The 19,446-nt window shown below is 35.6% G+C and overlaps 1 protein-coding gene and 1 long non-coding RNA gene across 2 annotated transcripts; one reads left to right on the top strand and one right to left on the bottom strand.

The window, feature by feature from the left end:
- Window positions 1–1,691: 1,691 nt before the first annotated feature.
- LOC124446973 (DNA repair protein XRCC3-like) lies at window positions 1,692–3,589 on the bottom strand. Its single transcript, XM_046997868.1, has 2 exons — window positions 2,923–3,589; window positions 1,692–2,333 (listed from the first exon to the last, which is right to left on the bottom strand). The coding sequence occupies exons 1-2, from the start codon at window positions 3,565–3,567 to the stop codon at window positions 2,031–2,033; spliced, it is 948 nt and encodes a 315-aa protein (XP_046853824.1). The 5' UTR covers window positions 3,568–3,589; the 3' UTR covers window positions 1,692–2,030.
- Window positions 3,590–12,613: 9,024 nt separating this feature from the next.
- LOC124447232 lies at window positions 12,614–19,224 on the top strand. Its single transcript, XR_006948666.1, has 5 exons — window positions 12,614–12,665; window positions 15,836–15,906; window positions 16,890–16,965; window positions 18,250–18,388; window positions 19,167–19,224. It is a non-coding gene; the product is annotated as an uncharacterized LOC124447232 (long non-coding RNA).
- The last annotated feature ends 222 nt before the right edge of the window (window positions 19,225–19,446 follow it).

Here is a 19,446-nt window from a genome sequence, read left to right as displayed (position 1 = left end):
CAAACACGCGTTTGTCTACAAAACTACCAAGTCAGCGAAAATTAGTACCCAAAACAGCAAGATCAGCATTTTTGACGTAAATAAAGGACAAAATATTAATTAATTTACAAAATATCATTATCCACTTGTTTTTAATCTATAATATTTATATTTGTGCTTTACTAAGTGTTCTAAAAGGATAAAATCTAAAACATTAATTTTTGAGCCTCGTTTCCATGTCGCTCAGATTTTCAATCCAAATGCCTCAAATAAAACGTAATTTACACGATGTTGCCGTGCTAGGATTTTGTGGGACTTTCGATATGTTGTAAAGGGATATCAAATATACCAAAATCAGTTGGAATTTCTTTTGTGGAAATTTGTTCAAGCTTAGAGTGTTTTGGTCGTAGATTGACTGGACTAGGATTTTATCACGAAGTAAATGCGATAAGAAAATAAGAATAATTAATGAATTTTAATTAATATGAATAGGTAATTTTTAAATTTCAAACATCAGTCGCGATGGATTTGACATACTTAATCCGCCCCTGACCCATTATCATCCCCTGACCCATTATCATCCCCGACCATTATCATCCCCAATCCGCCCCTGACCCATTATCATTTGGAATTTTGGAAGAGAATCAATGAAAGTTTATTAAAAAATGGAAAGTTCCTATGAAAGAATTGACAATATTCCCATAAATTCCAATCAATGCAAAAAATGTATCCAGGTAAATAGATTTTGAATTTCCGTATTAAATGTCATATTTTTAAATTTCAGTTGAATTTTACAAGTGTGTAATTAGTGATTGAATATGCCTTTAATACCACAAACGAAATGATAAAATTTTTCAACAAAACTAATTTTCCTTTTAACAAGGTGGTACTTATATCACTGCAAGTTTTATTGTGGTTGATGAGTCTTTTTTGTCTTGGAATTTCGGCAGTATTCGACACGAAATGCGCCGTAAAGCAATCCTGTTCTATTGTAAATTGCAACGAAACTGCCTTATTTATTCAATATCCTCAACCTTGGGTAATGGTGGGCTATTCGATCATGATTGTGAACAGCATCATTGTTATTACAACATTGTCCATCAAACCAAATAATGTAAAATTCTGCGGGATAAAAAGAGCGTTCCTGCAACTAATAAGGAAAGGATCTTTTTGGTCATTTAATTTTACCTATGTATTCCTGGTTATGGACCTCATTCTTGATATGAAAATTTACAAAAATTCAACCAGGCACTTGCCATCTTAACGATGGTATTTATTGCATCGTTATTAATTGCCATGATATTTCCTAAATTATGTCGCTCCAGTTAATTTTCCAGAAGAAAATGAAAGGAACTTTCCAAGAATATTTATTTGGTTCTTCAATTGGATGACTCTCGCTGTATATTTTCTGTCAACTTTACACGTCACCATAGCAGTGACACTAGATGTCGTTGAAAGTTGACTGCATTTGGTAAAATACAGCATGGATCTCACACATATAAAAGTGCCCTTCTTCTCATTTCACTAGGACTCAAAGCAACTTTTCAAGGAAGGTTGTTTTTATTTTATTGGAACAAGTGTTTTCATGGAGATAAAGACTTGTTTTCAACTTTATCAATTTTAACACCCATACAAGAAAATAGGTAATAACTAATTTTGAAAGAATGCCCATAATTGTTTAATCATATCAAAAATGAATAACCCAAATGCCATTTTGCTAGGATGAGGAAATTTATTGTCAGGCTTTCAAATACTTCTTACTAATATAATCCCCCATTTGAATAAAATTCTGTAGCACATCATATGTAATTGTGATTTTCCTGAAGAGTAATTCATTTATGATATCTCATCATCATTATATCAATCTTTTGCTAACATAGTTAATCAAACAACATAAGAAAGTGTAATATATAATGTTCTCTGTAACATATTATGTTTCTTTGCCTAAATGGTGTAACACTCCTCCTTGGCCCCTCTAGGGTCCTTTGTAACAGAAGCAAAGGACAGTGGAGGGTAACTGCTTTTCAGCTCTGGCATTCCTATGTATAACATTAACTTCCTACATTATTATTACATTGACAAGAATTTTTATATTGAGTTTCAACATATCTACCATGTACACCTGTAGTATCAATGGTATATTGGCAAGATTTTTTATAGTGTGAACAAAAAGAAGCACGAGAAAAAATTACAATAAGTTCACGTTTAGGATCATTTGTCTCATCAAGTAACATGTCATCAGTTACACGAAATAACATGATTCTCATTGTTAACCATTTTGACCATGCCTCTCCAAGTAAAGGTTTGACGTTATGAATGCAACAATCCCTGCTTCTGTCAAATACATCTGAAACCTAAAGACAGATTATGGTGTATAATTTATCTGAATTAAAGCAAAAGTTGGAAAACTGAAAGTTCCTACAATTTCAAACACAAAGAACTACTGGGTAAATATATTGCATCAAGTTTTGCAAGATGGAAAAAATTTGTTATTAGTGCAATCCAATGTATAGATATGATTGAAAGAAAACCTATGTATAACAATTAACTGGTAATCTGAGCCAATCAAAAATGTACTGTGCAACATTAAGTAGTGTCTTTAACATGTATTATAAAGTAATGTTTTTATCTTTGTTGTTCGTATGAGAACATATTCATGTCAGGATAGTAAAATTGGATTGAGCTAATACCTTTATACCTATCAATTGTATTAATTAATATTGGATTTTTTACAATAATGTCATAATTAAAGATAGACATGTAATTGTTTGAATAGAAAATCATACACAGGTTAAAAAAGAAATTTCTGTTTTTCAATTATGATCCATTGTAGATGTGCGTAAAGACTATTATTACCTGATTTACACAAAGAATTGTCACATGGTTTTCAACACTTAACTGCAAACAACTGGCTGTAATCTTGTTCAAAACTTTGCTCGCTTATCCATTTCCTTCCATGGTGTACTCCACACAAATATAGCTGCAATAGAGTTCCATGACCAAAAGCCTAACATTTGAAGCTTTTATAAGTGTAGGAAGTTGTATTTCCAAGATGTCTGATAATTCTTTCACATCAACAACATGCTTTATAAAGATTTTATCTCCTATCTCACTGTCAGTAAAAACATCTTTGTATTTTTGTTTAAAAAATGGTTTCATTTGTTCAAAACGTTTGTCAGGAAATTTGTTTTCTGTAGTAATGTAAACAGCTGATCCATTTAAGCCACCGTGACTTTCTGGCAGCTGCACCATCATGCTTAGTTGCAGGCATATTTGACTTTTACCTGTAGCACTTTTGCCATAAATTTCTGTTATTGATTGCGGCTTAATACCACCGTTTAGATATTCGTCCAATACTCGACAACCGAAACTCAATTTCTGCCGATTGATGTATAAATCGTAAGAGGAAACAAAATTCAATTTCAAAACATTTTCTCTAATTGCTTTTTGAAGTAGTTTCACTTCGCAAGCGGATAGTTTAGTGGTGACGACAAGGTCTTCTACAGAATGTTGAAGAACCGATGTTAGTGGCATCAACATTTGGAGTTTTTGAAATGCTTTTTGAATATTTAAGGTCAAGTTATCCATGTACGTCGACGAAGGTTGCAAGGTAAGGGACACGCAAGGCTTGGCTTTCAAAAGCAGTTCTCGTCTTATCTTTCTTCGAACCTCGTTTTGACACACGTATTTTCATGAATTTCTTCAACTACAGAGCGCAACTTTTGTTTTGTTGCAAATAAAAGTTTTCCGTCGTTCATGAAAATGTGGGTTTAAATATGTTTAAGTGTTTGAGTATAAAATAAATAAATCCTTTTTCGGATTATGCTTTATTTTATATTCAATGAAATTGTCGTCTGGTCAAGGAGTGTTGTTTGAATTTATGGCTAAATTTTTTTTTCACAATTCAGAATTCATTTTCTGCAACATATGCATTTTGTTCTAGGATAATAGAACATCCCCAAATTATTTTGGAATATGGGCTCATGCCATGCCCATGCATACACGCACGTTTTTATTACATAATTTTGTGTTTGAAATGACGAAAAGCAAAGTAATCTAGCTGCCCTGCACATTTCACGCTGTGGTTGTGAGTTGTGACCGGTATGTCACTTGTGTGACACAATGTTGACAAAGTAAAAATCGATTATATAAGCCTGATTGGATAATTATCACATGATCATCGAGTGATTATCATCCAGTGATCGACCTTCGGAAGCCTTTCTCACAATATCCAAATGTTCTTGAAGACATGGATCGCCAGTCCGATTGGAATACAGCAAACTTTAAAGTACTCCAGAATTGTACTGACTTGATGGATGGCAATATAATAATTAATAAAAAATGCGAAATCGTTCGTGATAAAAGAGATTTGTACTTCGAGGTAAACAATGATAAAAACACTCCAAAAAATATCATCTTGTAAACTCAAGATTCGAGTTACAACAGCAAGAGACAAGAATTAAATCAATATTTCGACTTTATTTCATAGTCATTACCTAGCTAAGTGATACTTTAGATTGGTTTGAAATAAATTCGAAATATTGCTTTAAATCTTGCCTCTTAACTGGAATCTTGAGTTTACAAGATGGCGTTTTTTGGAGTGTGTTTTTTCTTTAATTTTTTGAACTTATCGGCTGGAAAAGGTTTTTGAGCAAGCAGTATCTCTTTAAATATGTTGCTCCAGTTTCAAGGGTATTTTCCAAGTAATTAGATCATTCGTCTTTTCCTTTTGTGAATCTTGCCCGTCGCCCAGGCAATATTCCCTTTGAATATGTCGAATAGATGCAACAACTCAAGCTTTTGAATAACGAAATTTTTATTCCCTGGCAATGTTTATCAAAAACGTATATCGCTCACTCACTCAGACTCTCTCTTCAACTCATTTACAACAAAACATCAATCAAAATTTTTAAGCCTATTGGTTAACGAAATTAAAACAACTAAGGAGAATTTGTCTCTCTGTCAGTACATTCAATTACATAACTTATTCCTAACACACTCCCCTATACATCTGAAGATAAGATGTATATCTAAATGGATTACTGTTCTAGGAAGTGTTTCAAATCTCTTCGTTTTCTGTCAGCAATCGATTTGATGATCCCCGCTGCATTTTCAGCTGCCTTACGCTTTGGCTTGAATGGTTGAGCGTCTGGATTAAGATCAGGCTCTCTCTTCACGGCTCTGTCGATCACAAGCTAATTCCATTGCAGCAAATTGAACTGGTCGTTCTAGGTTTCCATTTGGCATGTTTTAACATTACCCCACGTATCACTCCATCTCTTCCTGGATATGTCTCTATAACGATCCCAAGAGGCCATTTCTATTCTTTCGTTGGATTTGATCAGCACGACGTCTCCTACGTTTACAATGAACTTTTAGTCCCATGACTCATGTTATGTCGTTCTCGCAGTGCAGTGAGGTATTCTTTCGACCATCTTTTCCACAAGGCTTGTTTGCAAGATTTCAAGTATCTTGCCCTCTTACGTAAGTCCGGATCACTTTCGACCCATAATTTCTGTTCTGGCAGATGATTGATCTCTGGAATAAAAGAGCTCGGGTGTCAACACCGGCAGTTGAACATCGTCTTCAACATAACTGAGCGGTCTTCTATTGATTTGCACTTCAACGTCAAGTATCACTTCACACAGTTCTTCTTCCACTTCAGATTTGCGCCTCCAATTGTCTTATACATCGCTTGTTTGACACCCTATCAGCTGCTCGAACTGCCTCTCCCACCATGGTGCTCGGGACAAGTTAAACTGCCATTTAATGTCGAATTCCTCCAAATAACCTTGAAGACGTTCCTCCTTTCGTAAAGTATCAATCCACTGCAGTTTTATGAAGGTGCCCCCATTGTCTGAATAGATCTTCCTGGGTCTTCCTCCGAGCAATGAACCGTTTCAAACTTGGTATGAACGTGGAAGCAGATAGGTCCGGCATCATGTCCAAGTACACTGCTCGAGTTAGACTACATGAAAACAGCGCCAGATACGCTTTGCAATCCTTGCTTGACTTCCCTTTGTAACGTATTGGTCCCGCGAAATCTACGCCAATCACCTCGAACGCTGTTTCGCCACAAGTCCGGGTAACTTTCCAGGAGGGGGTGTGGGAACTGATGTCGCTCGATATCTTTTACAACCAAAACACTCCTTTCTAACTTTCTTTACAAGGCTTCTTAACTTCGGTATCCAATACGTCTCTTACAGCAGCCATTGTCAATCCAACACCTCCATGTAACGTTTCACGATGCAACTTTTCCACTACTCTTTGAGCTAGCAAGGAATCTGTGGAAGGTAGATAGGATACTGACCCACAATTCGGCCACGACATTCTAAAATCCTTCTGTATTGCAAGATTAAGTTCTTTGCATTGTTGCTCGTACTTTGGTTGTAATTGACCTTGCTTTTGGGCTTGTTTGACAAATTTCATCTTAGCCTCTTTCAATCCTCGGTAAGGATAATGGTCCTGTTCTCTTTCCCTTGTGTACAATTGTTTACGAACCTGAAGAGCCATGACGACACCTCTTAGAGCCTCGTTTATGAGCATTTTCTTAATAACTGTTCCAGAACATCACCACTGTACTGTTTTGTTGGTTGCGATACTTTTTTGGGAGACTGTCGCTCTGCCAGTAGTTGGAGTTGTGGTTATATTAGTTGGCCATCTGCTCATATCAGATAACCATTCTGGACCGTAGAGCCACGTCTGATTTAATTTCCCACCCTGCTGGCCAAATCTGCAGGATTTTCGGATGTGGGTACATATCGCCATTTTATTTCAGGATGTTGGTGTATCTTACGGACACGGTTTGAGACAAACTGCTTATACTGGCCCCGTCCAAGTATCCAATGCAAGGCGACAGTGCTGTCTAGCCATGCAAAACTTTGCGGCCGCAAATGATCCAAAGCGTTTCGCACATTCACAGAAGGTTCGCTGCCATGTGGGGCACAAGTTCTAGCCGTGGAACAGTTAGGTCCTCTTTGCCAGACGACTTTACCAGCAACTAGAATTTGAGTAGTTCCCGATTCTTGATGAATAACTGAGTACACTGCAGCTCCTACACCTTGTGTGCTAGCATCCCCGAATGCGTGCAGCTCTAAAGACTTGATTGGTTCTCGAACCCAGCTAATGATCGCGGAACACTGCACTTCACACGGAAGATTGCTCTCCTCCCAGTCTCCCATCGATACTCAAAGAATGGCTTAGCCGTACATCCCAAGGCTTCTCCTACAGATATCACGATAAATTATCTTTCCTCTAGAATTAAGGGTGATGTAATTCCCAAAGGGTCATAAACCTGAGCCAATCTACTCAGTACTTCACGTTTCTGTTTTTGCCGATTTCTCTGATGGGATCACTATGGAAATCTCGCCACTTTTCTTTTCCATAACAGTCCCAGCACTTTAGATTCTCCAGATTTAGTTCCAAGTTGTTGTTTTGCTAAAGTTTCTTCATCATCCTTTTCTTTTCTTCATCTGCTTCAAGCTCATGGGCATTTGAGTTCCACTTATGTAAATTGAAATTGGCGTCGTTGAATACATCGATTGATTTCTTTTCCTTTCCTTGGCTTTGTCTACTGTTTGTCCCACTAAGCAGATCGTCGACATACATAGATTTCTTCAGTTCCTCAACGATATCTGGCATCTTTGTTTTCCCAAGTTTCTAGGTGATGCTCTAGCACCCCCAAGCAGAAATGGGAGCAAGTTAGGCCGAAGACGACTTTGTGAATCTATATGTCAAGGGTTCAGGTTGACTGTCACTCTTCCAGTGAAACCGTAAGGCATCTCTTTCTTTGTTCTTTTATTCGGATCTGAGGAATGCCTTTTCTATATCGCCACAAAGTGCAACTGGAAATGAACGATGATGAACCAATACGCTCCAAAGCTTATTCCTGTAACGGCGGGCCTGGGTAAAGGCAATCATTCAAGGATGGAGCACTTGAGTCGCTCGAGCGGATGCATCGTAAACTACGGATTTTCGTTGTTTGTGCAGCTTCACGTATCACGGGTTTATGAGGTAAGTAGAACCCCTACCCACTGGGGCTCGGCAAGTTCAACTACCCTTTGCTGACTTGTTCCTCAATAATCCTGTTATACTCACTGGCCATTCCTTCCCTGTCTAATCTCTTTACAAGACTGTTGAGGCGTCAAACTTCCTTCTTGTAAGATGGTAGGAGGATGGACTACCACGACAGCAGACCAGACTCGTACCAACCTTCTGAACTCCTGACCAATTGCTCCTTAAACTCTCCATACACTGAGGTTTGATCGTGTCTCTGAGGTGTCGGCAAGTCCTAAAACATCCAACGGCACAACTTCTCATAATCCTTTTGAGTGGTTTGTGTTAGTAACATATGATTGTGATCAAATTCTTTTCCAGGGGACATCACTTAACCATCCCAGCTTGGTCAACTCGCCATAGGTTCCCATCTAATCACCTGGACGATCCCATTTATATTCTGGTTCTCCTCCCCACTACATGTACTGAAACTGACAATTGAGCCAATGTCCATCTTGATATCAACCCCTTTTAAGTGTGAGTATTTGGAAATCATATGGCTGTATTGGGGTTTTTACTGATAAAAGTTCACTTTTTCCACTTTAATTAAATCTACTTCCATACCAAACTCTCCATCGAGGACTCCACGCATAGGTCTCCAGACGTTCTACACTACTACTCAGGAGCATCCACTTGTTTGTTGTTATGTCAGCAGGTTATGTCGGCCTGGCTTACCAACTTTGCAGATGCATATGAGCTGCCAGCCCAGAATCAACTAACGCCTGCACATGATCCCATTAACCTTTAGTCAAGATTGGGAAGACTCCTTCGTTGGTTTTGTTGCAGTCATCAGGTTTTCTTCCCCATTGCTTGTTCACACAAAGAAGTATGATGCCTCTCGCAATGTTGACAGGTTATTTTATTTGTACAATCGGCTGCTCTATGCCCTTCCTCCTTGGGCATTTGTGCCAGCGGCCATTTGTTTCCTTCGTTGATATCTCACCTTTGAGCAGTCAACTGATTTATGACTTGCATCGCAATATACACATTTTCGCGGACCGAATTTGGTGTTGAATACTTTCACGGGACTGTTTCTATTTTCCTTCCTTTCTCCTTCACATATAGGGTTTCTAGGGTTTCGCCTAGTCCATAATGTTAAGGCTTCTATTAGCTTAATGTAATCCCATTCATCCCAGTTGGGATCGTAATGAACCAAGTCGCTTCTTATACCAGACAATTTGTCCAATGTCATTGCAACACTTCCATTGATCTGCTCCAGTTTTCCCATAGTTTCTAAAGACTGTACGCTAATAGGTGAGTCTTTCGCAGAATTTATGCACCTTCTGTACATTGGCATCTGGTATGTTGTAAGTCAAGAATTTCTTTGGTGTAGGCTTTAATCACTTCTGACTCCTTTCCATACTTTGACTGAAGTATACTTTTGCTCGGTTATACCCTTCACTAGTGAAAGGTAGTGTTTCTATGGAATACTTGACATGTTTTTCAAGCAACTCTCTCAAGTATGAAAAATTTTGTTACATTGAAATATTTGATTTGTCAATAGTCTCGCTGAACTGGTTCCAGAATCTTGGCCAATCTTTGTAGCTTCCGTTAAATTTTTGAAATCACTAGCTTTGTGTAGTTTAGCTTCCAGATTGCCACCAATTGTAGAATTCATTTCTCCTGTCTCTTCTGGTTTGTCCCTCTTGGACTCTTCCAATTGAGTCTTGTAGTGCAGCTTGGTTTCATACAACTCTTTCTCGAAATTCAACTGATCCTTTCTTAAATGTGCTTTCTTACTTTCATTCACTTCCATAAGCCACTTGCGTAATTGTTCTATTGCATTGTCAGCTTGACTGATGGTATTTTCTATCGATTCCTCCCACTCGGAAATGCTTTGACTTTTTCGCCGCTAGCTATTTTCAACCCTTCGACTGTACGTTTATGGTATCTGCTTTTACTAATTCATTTAACGCATCACGATGTCTTTCGATTCTCCCGTGATTATCTGACGCAAGAATTCTCTCAGTTTTCCCGCAAGTGATCGTAATATGCTTGAGTTTTGCTTCAAGTGCTAGCTCCGCAGCTTCCTGCTTCGACATGTTTCAATACGAATTCTTGTTCTTGATCGAACTATTTTCACTTATCCCGTCGGAGGTGCCATGCGTTTGTGAATCTTGCCTGTCGCCCAGGCAATATTCCCTTTGAATATGTCGAATAGATGCAACAACTCAAGCTTTTGAATAACGAAATTTTATTCCTGGCAATGTTTATCAAAAACGTATATCGCTCACTCACTCAGACTCTCTCTTCAACTCATTTACAACAAAACATCAATCAAAATTCTTTTAAGCCTATTGGTTAACGAAATTAAAACAACTAAGGAGAATTTGTCTCTCTGTCAGTAGGACATTCAATTACATAACTTATTCCCAACAAAGTATGAGTTACATGGAATAACAACTAGTCTTATTTGTTGGCTTTGTAATATGAAAGCTTTCACTTTAAAATGCTTCGACCACGATGTTAAGTCTTTGATCGTTTGAAAGCTCTTGTTGCATTGGTCAATTTTCAAACTAAACTGACTAATGCTGTTCATGCAATGTAGGTAAATGTTTTACCATTTGCATAATAAAACAGAAAACATATTGTAACTTGCTCATCCTCTATATATCTGATTCATATTTTCTTATATTGTAGATCCCACATGGATGGAATTGTGAAAGTCCCTTTACCACCTGTGTCAATCACTTCAGTTACTCTTACTAGTTTGTCGTTACTGATGTGTCATGGTGATTAATGGCCAAGAATGTTCATTTGTAGTTTGGATTCTTTGTTGATGTCAGTTGTTTGTTCATATAATGATGATGGGCCCCATTGTTATATGAGCCCACTTAAAGGTGGTCAGCTGATATTCACAGAAGATCAACTCTGCACTAAGCATTCTTTGAGTGATGATATAACTGGGGTATTGAAGTGATCCCTTTTCCTTTACTTGAAGTTACCAATTGTAATCCATGGAAATAGCGATTCATGATCTCGGTAGCTACTTTATTGGTTAATGATGCTGGTAACTTCGTGTATGGAATGGTACAAACGTTTTGAATGGACATCGTATAACGGCATATGTACGTATGAACATTAACATTGGAGTGATTCGACTATAAAAACGACTGTATTCTACGAAAATGGAAAACAAGCGAGTGGAAAAACACAATCCATGTCTTGTGGTTTGTAAGTTGAATAGATGAGTGTTAAAATTAGCTTCCATAAGAAACTGCATGAGATCGTTGAAAAGGATCCTTATGGTCTATTTTTATAATTTGAACCATAATCATTAAAAACTTCCAAATTAAAAAGATTATCAATAAAAGATGTCACTTGCTGTGAGAAAATAGCTGGCTTTCACTCGCTACTTTTTCCTAATTTTATTTAACGTTTATAAGGAAAATTGCAATGTAGCAAGTAGGGTTCATTGAATTTCTAAGATAAAAATGGTGCAATAAATTTCAACGATATACAAGCAAAAACTACGCGATGAAAAAAGGAAGAGACCGACTAAGTCGCCTGGATCAGACTGATTGGGACAACGCTTGGAAATCAGGTATGTTGTTCTTTTCAGTGTATTTAAAATCTGTTTTTGTTCATTCATTATGCTGACATTTATAACGTGTTTTTTTATAGAGTAGCTATGTCTGTGGGCTTACTAAATGTGCAATGAATGACGACCAAGTCAGACAGAAGCACCAAGAGACAAGCGTCCTTATTGAAAGATTCACACTTGCGACTTTTATTATGCATAATGTTTAGCAGTATAACGCATTTTCAAATTCAACAGTTAAAACCTCCGTAAAACTAAATTTTCACAACTGTTAAGTTTTCTGACAAAACACACGAGTGAAAGCCAGCTGTTAATGAAGGTCTTAATGAAGCAAAGTAATAATTTTGAATCGAACGAAGTCTAGTATACATCAAAAATGATTTTTATAAAAGTCATGACGTCACTTTTGTCATTCATTTTTCATTGTTATTGAAAGGTGAATGGTCAGGTCGTACGCACTGAATATTTTTTTATATGATTTATGTATGGCTTCTACTAGTTTTCATTTTTCTTCTATTTATTAAAATTTTTGTCAAGACTCTGCGCTCTTTCTTTTTATGTTCTCAACAAAAGTTTTCGTTTGTTTTGTTCGAACACAAAATATTTGCTGTGACAATATGGTAGTCAACCGCTTTTTTGTCGCTCTGAAAATTGTACGCTGTACGATCTGATTACGCTGCATGTTAAAGTAGATCATCGGGATCATTAAAAACAACAAAAATATGAAACATCTTAAAACTACTAAAATTTAAGGAAATTTTTCTAAATTTAGATCTTTGCTTTTATTGAAGGGTTTTTTACCGGATCCACCGGCTTTCCCTCACATTTCGTTTTGTTTTGGAAAAAACAGTGTCCACATTTGGGGCCAAGCAAAGCTTTTTGTCAGAACACTATTTATTGTAGCTATCATGAATATTCACGTTTCTTTTCTTCATTTCATGGCCTTTGGGTATATCTCCCAAAACACTGCGTTTATTAAATACATGGCATACATTTTAAGAAAATAGTTACGAAATGCGTACATGTTGTTAGTCGCATGCTTCATGATTCCGTAAACACATCGTCATTAATGTCTGTAAAACGTACAGTGGTAAGTAAAGTTTTTTAATGATTTATAATATAGATTTTAAACAAAATTATCTGGCGAGTGCATTTTATTTTATATTTGGTCATAAATGAAACATTAATTTTGAGCATTTTATGAATTATGCTGTAGAATGTTGTCATTGTTATTGGGGTTTAGTTGAGAAGGACCTAAAAGGCAACACATTTGTTTTTTTTATTCATTTTATTTTAACTTTTAATTTATTAATTCTGCATTCGTTTATGTGTTAAATGAGACAACACATCTTTGAATATATTGGTAGCAAAATATTTAAACAAAAGCAACAACCTCAGTTTGGATTTAATCAAATTAATGACCAATACAATTATGTTTTTCAAAACTTTGAAATACTTTGAGACTTATTATAAAGTTACCAGTCACACAACATCTCTTACTAATCTTGCATTCTGAAATATCTGTTGGAACATGGCATTTTTTGCTTCTTCACAAAACACTGTATATGTTGGTTTTATAAATTGTTATATGTATGTATGTATGATCTCAAAAGCACCAGATTAATTATGAATTTGAAATAAACAATAAAATTTTTTATTATAAACATGTTTCAACTTTCCAGTCTACTGAAGTTTACTTAATGTAAGTTGATGTTTATAATAAAAAAGTTGTCGTTAAATGCCTAATTGTTATATGTGGTAGGTTTTTAATTCACCCAACCATTTAATACAGTTTTGAACAATGAAAAATCAAATTTGAATCTTGGAAAAGGTGACAATGTCTACTTAATGTAGGTGGACTGTTCAGTAAAGGTCACTTAAATAGTATTTATATTTTGAATTTTTGGGACATTACCACACAATTGCCAAAAATAACCACTGTATGAAAAAATGTATGCTCCAAACAGATGTTTTCAAACAAGTCACTTTCTTACATAATTCATTCATATTTAAATTGTTATGCATCAAGATAGTTCAGTTGTAGGGAAAAGTGTTTCAGTTCTTAAGTCCCTGACATAAAAAAAACTATATTACAATAAACCAAGAAGCCAGAAAGTTATAAAAAAAGTTTCATTTAAGATAATTCACTTTAGAAAGACTGCCAAAAAAATTCCATTGCCACATCTTCCTCTATGGTTTGTCAAAACTACACATTATTATTCCCAATTGCTAATTATTGCTCTAACTAGTAAATCAAATGAATACAACATTTGTCACATTATCACTGTCTTGAGAAATTACATTTTTATTGTCTTTTACATTTATAAATATTGTGCTTTAGTACAAAATTGTCTTGCTGGAAACTCTTTAAGACGAAATTTCTTTACATGTTTGTAAATGTAGATCGTCCAGCTTGGTTATAGTCCTGAGAAGGACTGTTTAGGTTGTTGTTGACTGACGTTTTGACCACCTTAGCGGTAGTCATCTTCAGAGTCAAAAGATGAATTGTCTTAGTGAACACAAACTGAACACAAACTTACAGACTTACTGAACACAAACAAGCTACTAAGAACAAGACAAAACTAATCACATTGCCCAACGTCACCGAATCACAAAGCACAACATTGACTGGGACTCGGCAAAATGCTTACAGTACTGACTATAGAAAACGGCTTACATTAGAAAACGGCTTAGAAAGTTGGTATACCAACTTGGAACAAACCCCCTTAACAGATCACAGCAATTACCGGCACCTTAACAACGACTTATTCACAATACAAACAAACGATCAACTAAAAACATTACACTTCACACTAATTCACAATGACAATAAACAATTGACACCCACACAGCTCCTGTACACATAATACAGTAACGTAAGAACCAGTTAACAAATACGGCTAACCTGACGTTTACTCCTCATTTGACTCCGAAGATGACTACTGCTAAGGTTGTCGAAACGTCAGTCAACAACAATAAAAACATTCCTTCTCAGGACTATACCAACCTGGACGATCTACATTTACAAACATGAAACGAGTTACACAAAATCAGCATAGCCCGTTGATAGATGTCTTCAAAGCAGACAGGGATTTTTTCTCTGTAGAACAGAGCATGTGCTCAATACTGCCAACAATTACAAGAGATACTATGTAGCTATGTACAAGTTTAAACCGTTAGCTACTTATATATGAACAACAGTGAGATATTAATTATCGTGCTAATTTCACGTTCTTTGCAAAGTTTTCATGTAGCTATTATTTTTCATTGTATATTTAGCGCACCTATCTAAAATTCACAGTCAACGTATGTAGCTCTGGGTATGTGGTTATTGAGCAAAAACATGTTTAGATCACAACTTACGTTCATTCGTATGCAATATAAATTTCTTCATGACATGGTGTACGTTGAACTTTCATCTTTGAAAAACGTTTCTTAAAAAAGAGTGTCGCTATTTGTTGGCAACGTTAAAATTTAACTATTACGAATTGGCAATGAAAGTAAAATAATCACTCATATATTGATATATACTATTATTCCCATTTTAATTTAGGAAGAATTAGTATAAGAATTGTTTCTCTATCGACGATGTAAGTTTTCTTTCAACGAAAAATTGTTCTTTATTCCATATTTGTAGAGTGATTTACTGTAATCCAAGAAAACAAAAGTATTTTAAAAGAACTTTCTCCATTACAGCTTTACCATGTCTCCTGCCATTAATGAGATAACCACTATAAAACATCGACAGAATTACTGAGGAGGGGTACAGGTTCGCAAACTTTAGATTTAACTTCCAAAAATAAACTGCACACCCCTGTCGGAAACATTTTAACTCCCTCAATTTTTAGCAAAACAAATCAGTAGTACAGTTGAACTGAGTTTTTCTGGGCAATGTTTTAACTTTCTTTAATATCTTTGTTGGCTGCACTACCTGACCTCCCCTAAAGTGTACACTTTTACTGTCGTCACTTCTTTACCAATTGACTATTAAATTAGCACTTTTAATTTCCAGTATTTTCTTGCGTGTAGCATTTACAGTGAGATAAAAAATTTCTCTACCGAAGTCTTATGCTGTATATTGTGGAGTAATTCTTGTGAAACCAAAAATTCTTTTATCAAATTGACCAATTTTCGTCAATTATTGAAAGAAACTAGGTTAACTAGCGTGAGTTTATACACATGATATTTAATCATATAGTATTTCTCGTCACGCAGAGATCATATGACATTCTTCCTGAGATCAATACTTTCATTTTCTAGTCATCGTATTCATTGAAGAAGACGCCTTACGAAAATTTCGATAAAATTGTGCAAAGCATTTTCATCAAAAGGTAAATATCATGTATTAAGTATTTGTTGTTCAAATATCAGTGACATAAGTAAAGTAAATGGGAACGAACTTCTGAATTTGAATTCCAGTTTGTCACAGATTGTTAAGATTATTTCCGTGAACATTCGCTATCTACATGTTGCTAAAAGTTTGATAAATTGTATGAATGATTGTAAGCAATGCAAAATTACATGCGATCCCAAAGACTAGTCAATGTAAATCACCGTTAGTTACTGCTTGTGATTAAGAAGTTAACTAAAAGCAGCTTCCACAAGATCGAAATATCTTCGAGTCTTCGACAGAAGATAAAAATCATTTAATAAACATTCACTCCTAGAAATGTTGGGACATAACACTTCCCAAATTTGAATTTATTGTTACATGTTTCGTTGTACTAATCACTGCAATGTTTGATGAATTTTTGATATTCGTATTTTAAGTAACAATAGTTGATATATGTGATTCTACAATTGTTTTGATGTGAAATGAACAAACGCGCGCTATGCATGATGGTTGTTGGCAAAATCCATTTCAAATATCGAAAGAGTTTGTGAAAATTTATCTGTTGAAATTCAATTTTATTCTTAAGGTGTCGACAGCAGTAGACTGCATTTTATTTGATTGCTTTAAGTCATCAGTAAACATATTTATTTGAGAAATGACAAAAGGCTACTCTTCAAAACGGCTTTCACTTTTATTATGCACCACGTCTGCGTCCGCAAAGAATGATGGGGTTTTGTTACGACATAATGACGCATTTCCACATGTGATATTGTATAGTTCGCAATCTCTTACTTCGTCATGATCATTCTCGTTGAACAGAAATTATGCTCGTTATTGACTTTAATGCATGGCTATAAGCACGGTACTTATTACGTAGTTGCAACTCTAGATGATTTGTAGTCGATGTTTATTGAAATTAAATGATATTTTGAAGTCAAAATTGACCAATTCATCTAGTTTGACGTTTTTTTCTTTATACAGTGAATCATGAGCGCCGACGACGACGTTGATAACGTTGATCAGCAAGAATTAGACATTGTTTTATGTACTGAAGAAGGTAACATGTTCGAAATATTAAAGAATTTTTATTGACTTATCACCCTAAAGATTAGAGTCCAACAGATCGTTTCAAAGATAACCATAAGCGTTCGATTTCTTTGATATTTATTACAACAAAGCAAGTGACGTTTGTCGTTTCGTCTCGACTCAAGACATCTTCAAATGAGATGTAATTACTTAAATAGTTAAGGTGTGAGGTTTGTGTGGATGTGTACTTACAGTGTAAAGCTGATATTGTGTATTGTAAGGAAATGTAAGAAAGATTGTACAAGATATAAGGGGGGATGAGTAATGGAGGGAAATTTACCATGAAGAGAGTTTAGAGGGACGTGTATTCTCCCCATCCAACTATTCCAAAGACCAATTTAAGAGTTTTTAAGATCTGAAGAGAAAAAAGGGAGTTATAGATAGTTGTTTCCTGTAAAAGGGCACACAGGAAAAGAAAAGTAATAAACAAAAACTTTTGAGCATCTTAGTAAAGCCTAGGCCACACTATCGTCCATATCGACGAAAATTAGAACGAAAACTGCCGCAACGAAAATCTTGAGCGAAAACTCAACGAAAATTTCGTTCTCGTGCATATTAGAAGAGTTGAACTTTTAACCTTTTTCGTTAACGAAAACGCATGCAATTGGCTAATAATCTAAAACTTAACTACACAAAGATGGCGGGGTGGCATGAGTTTTAATAAATCCGACGCGAGAAAAAAACAATTTGTCGTCATTCGCAAGTATTTTATGAGTCTGTTTTCTTTGTTCAGTTCTCGTAACTGTATTCAAATTGTTAAATTATCCAAGTCGATCACGTTGTTTATTAATTGGGTGAATCTAGTATCGGCGTTTGATTGTCTTGCTAAATGCTTGCTTTCAACTTCAGAAAGAGTACCTTCTTGCCAGAGGAAGACACCTTTTCTTTTTTTCCTTGTTTTGTTACTGCAACGACTACTACAAAGACACATCCAACAATAATACCGTTTACGTTTTAGCCGATCTTTGTAAACATGCTTGCAATTTCACGTCGTGTCTGGCATGTATTTCGTGCACGAATTTTCGTTTTGTTTTCGTTTTCGTGAATATAGACGATAGTGTGGCCTAGGCTTAAGTCTATGTAATTAGTCTGAGAAGTCTTGAGTCAAGACGAAACATCGCTTGCTTTTTTAAATAAGTACTGAAAAAGTCCAATGCTGATGGCTTTCTCAAACACGATCTGTTGGGATCTTATCTTTATATTTAGAATTCGATAATATTTACGATGTATTTGACATGTTTGACGTATTTTTTAGTTGCGACCGATTGTTGAAATTCATATTCCATTGGAATCCTACAGTGGCAGTACGGCTCTACGAACGAACGATTTGTCTCTGAATCTAGACAGTAAATATCAATATGCTGCCCTGTTGAAGTGCTAGAAATCCTACGGAGGTAATGGTTACCCCAAAGGATTGGGGAAAATTGAAAAAACAATACATTTGAGAGAACGTTGCTAAATCGAACAGCGTACAAGGTTTGCAAAAACCTTTGGTGGAAATAAGTAGTTTGACTTCCAATGATTTATCTAATGTCAAATTTTCACATGTTTGTAGATGTAGATCATCCAGGTTAGTAGAGTCATGAAAAAGGCTGTTTTTGTTGTTTTTGACTGACGTTTCGACTTCCTTAGCAGTCATCACCTTTAAAATCAAGTTGACTTTCTCAGGACTCTACTAACCATGACCATCTACATCTAGAAACATGTAACGATACGTCCGGGTTCAAACCATTTACGTTATTACAGTTATTGATGTTGACTGACGTTTTGACTTCCTTAGCAGTCGTCACCTTTAAAGTCAAGTTGACTTTCTCGGGACTCTACTAACCATGACGATCTACATCTAGAAACATGTAACGATACGTCCGGGCTTAAAACCATTTACGTTATTACAGTTAAATTTTCGTAAATAATAATCGTTGTTAGAGTAAAAAATTTGTAACCGACAAACTATTTTAAAATAGCTTGCGCCAAAAATGACACCAATAGATTGCAATTGGAACGCATAAGTTTGAAATATGGCATATGTTGTTCAAACTAATAAAGTTTCAGTAAATTTGGACGATTCCTACGCGAACGTTCATCTTCCGAATCGTAGATTAATTTGTGTTTTTCCGTTTATATGACATTTTACATAAATCATCATCAATTTTTCTGTTTATAATGATTCAGGTTTTTTGGAAACTGAAATTTATACATAATTAAAGAGAGCTATAAAAAGTTATTCAAAAACGAAAACAAAATAATCTGTGATTTGGAAGCTAATTGTTCGTGTACGTTTTTGCCAAATTCCCTGAAACTTCATTTTCTTGAACAAAGTGTGACATATTTTAATGCTATGCGTTTAAATTGCTTTGTCATTTTTGTTCGTGAGCTACTTCAAAAGCACTTCCCTGTAACAAATTCCTCCCTCTAAAAAGGTTTATATTTGAAACAATTTTACTTAACTATC

Source organism: Xenia sp. Carnegie-2017, unplaced genomic scaffold, assembly GCF_021976095.1.
Source record: "Xenia sp. Carnegie-2017 unplaced genomic scaffold, XeniaSp_v1 HiC_scaffold_22, whole genome shotgun sequence".
Taxonomy (NCBI): Eukaryota; Metazoa; Cnidaria; class Anthozoa; order Malacalcyonacea; family Xeniidae; genus Xenia; species Xenia sp. Carnegie-2017.
The sequence above is the reverse complement of the archived record's forward strand: the minus strand, read 5'-3'. Positions and strand labels throughout refer to the sequence as shown.

What these genes read in the sequence shown, in the direction of transcription:
- LOC124446973 (XM_046997868.1), bottom strand. Translation starts at nt 3,567, where the DNA reads ATGGATAACTTGACCTTAAATATTCAAAAAGCATTTCAAAAACTCCAA. An exon ending in ACACCATGGAAGGAAATGGA is followed by an intron (nt 2,334 to 2,922) that starts TAAGCGAGCAAA and finishes ATCTGTCTTTAG; the next exon opens with GTTTCAGATGTATTTGACAG.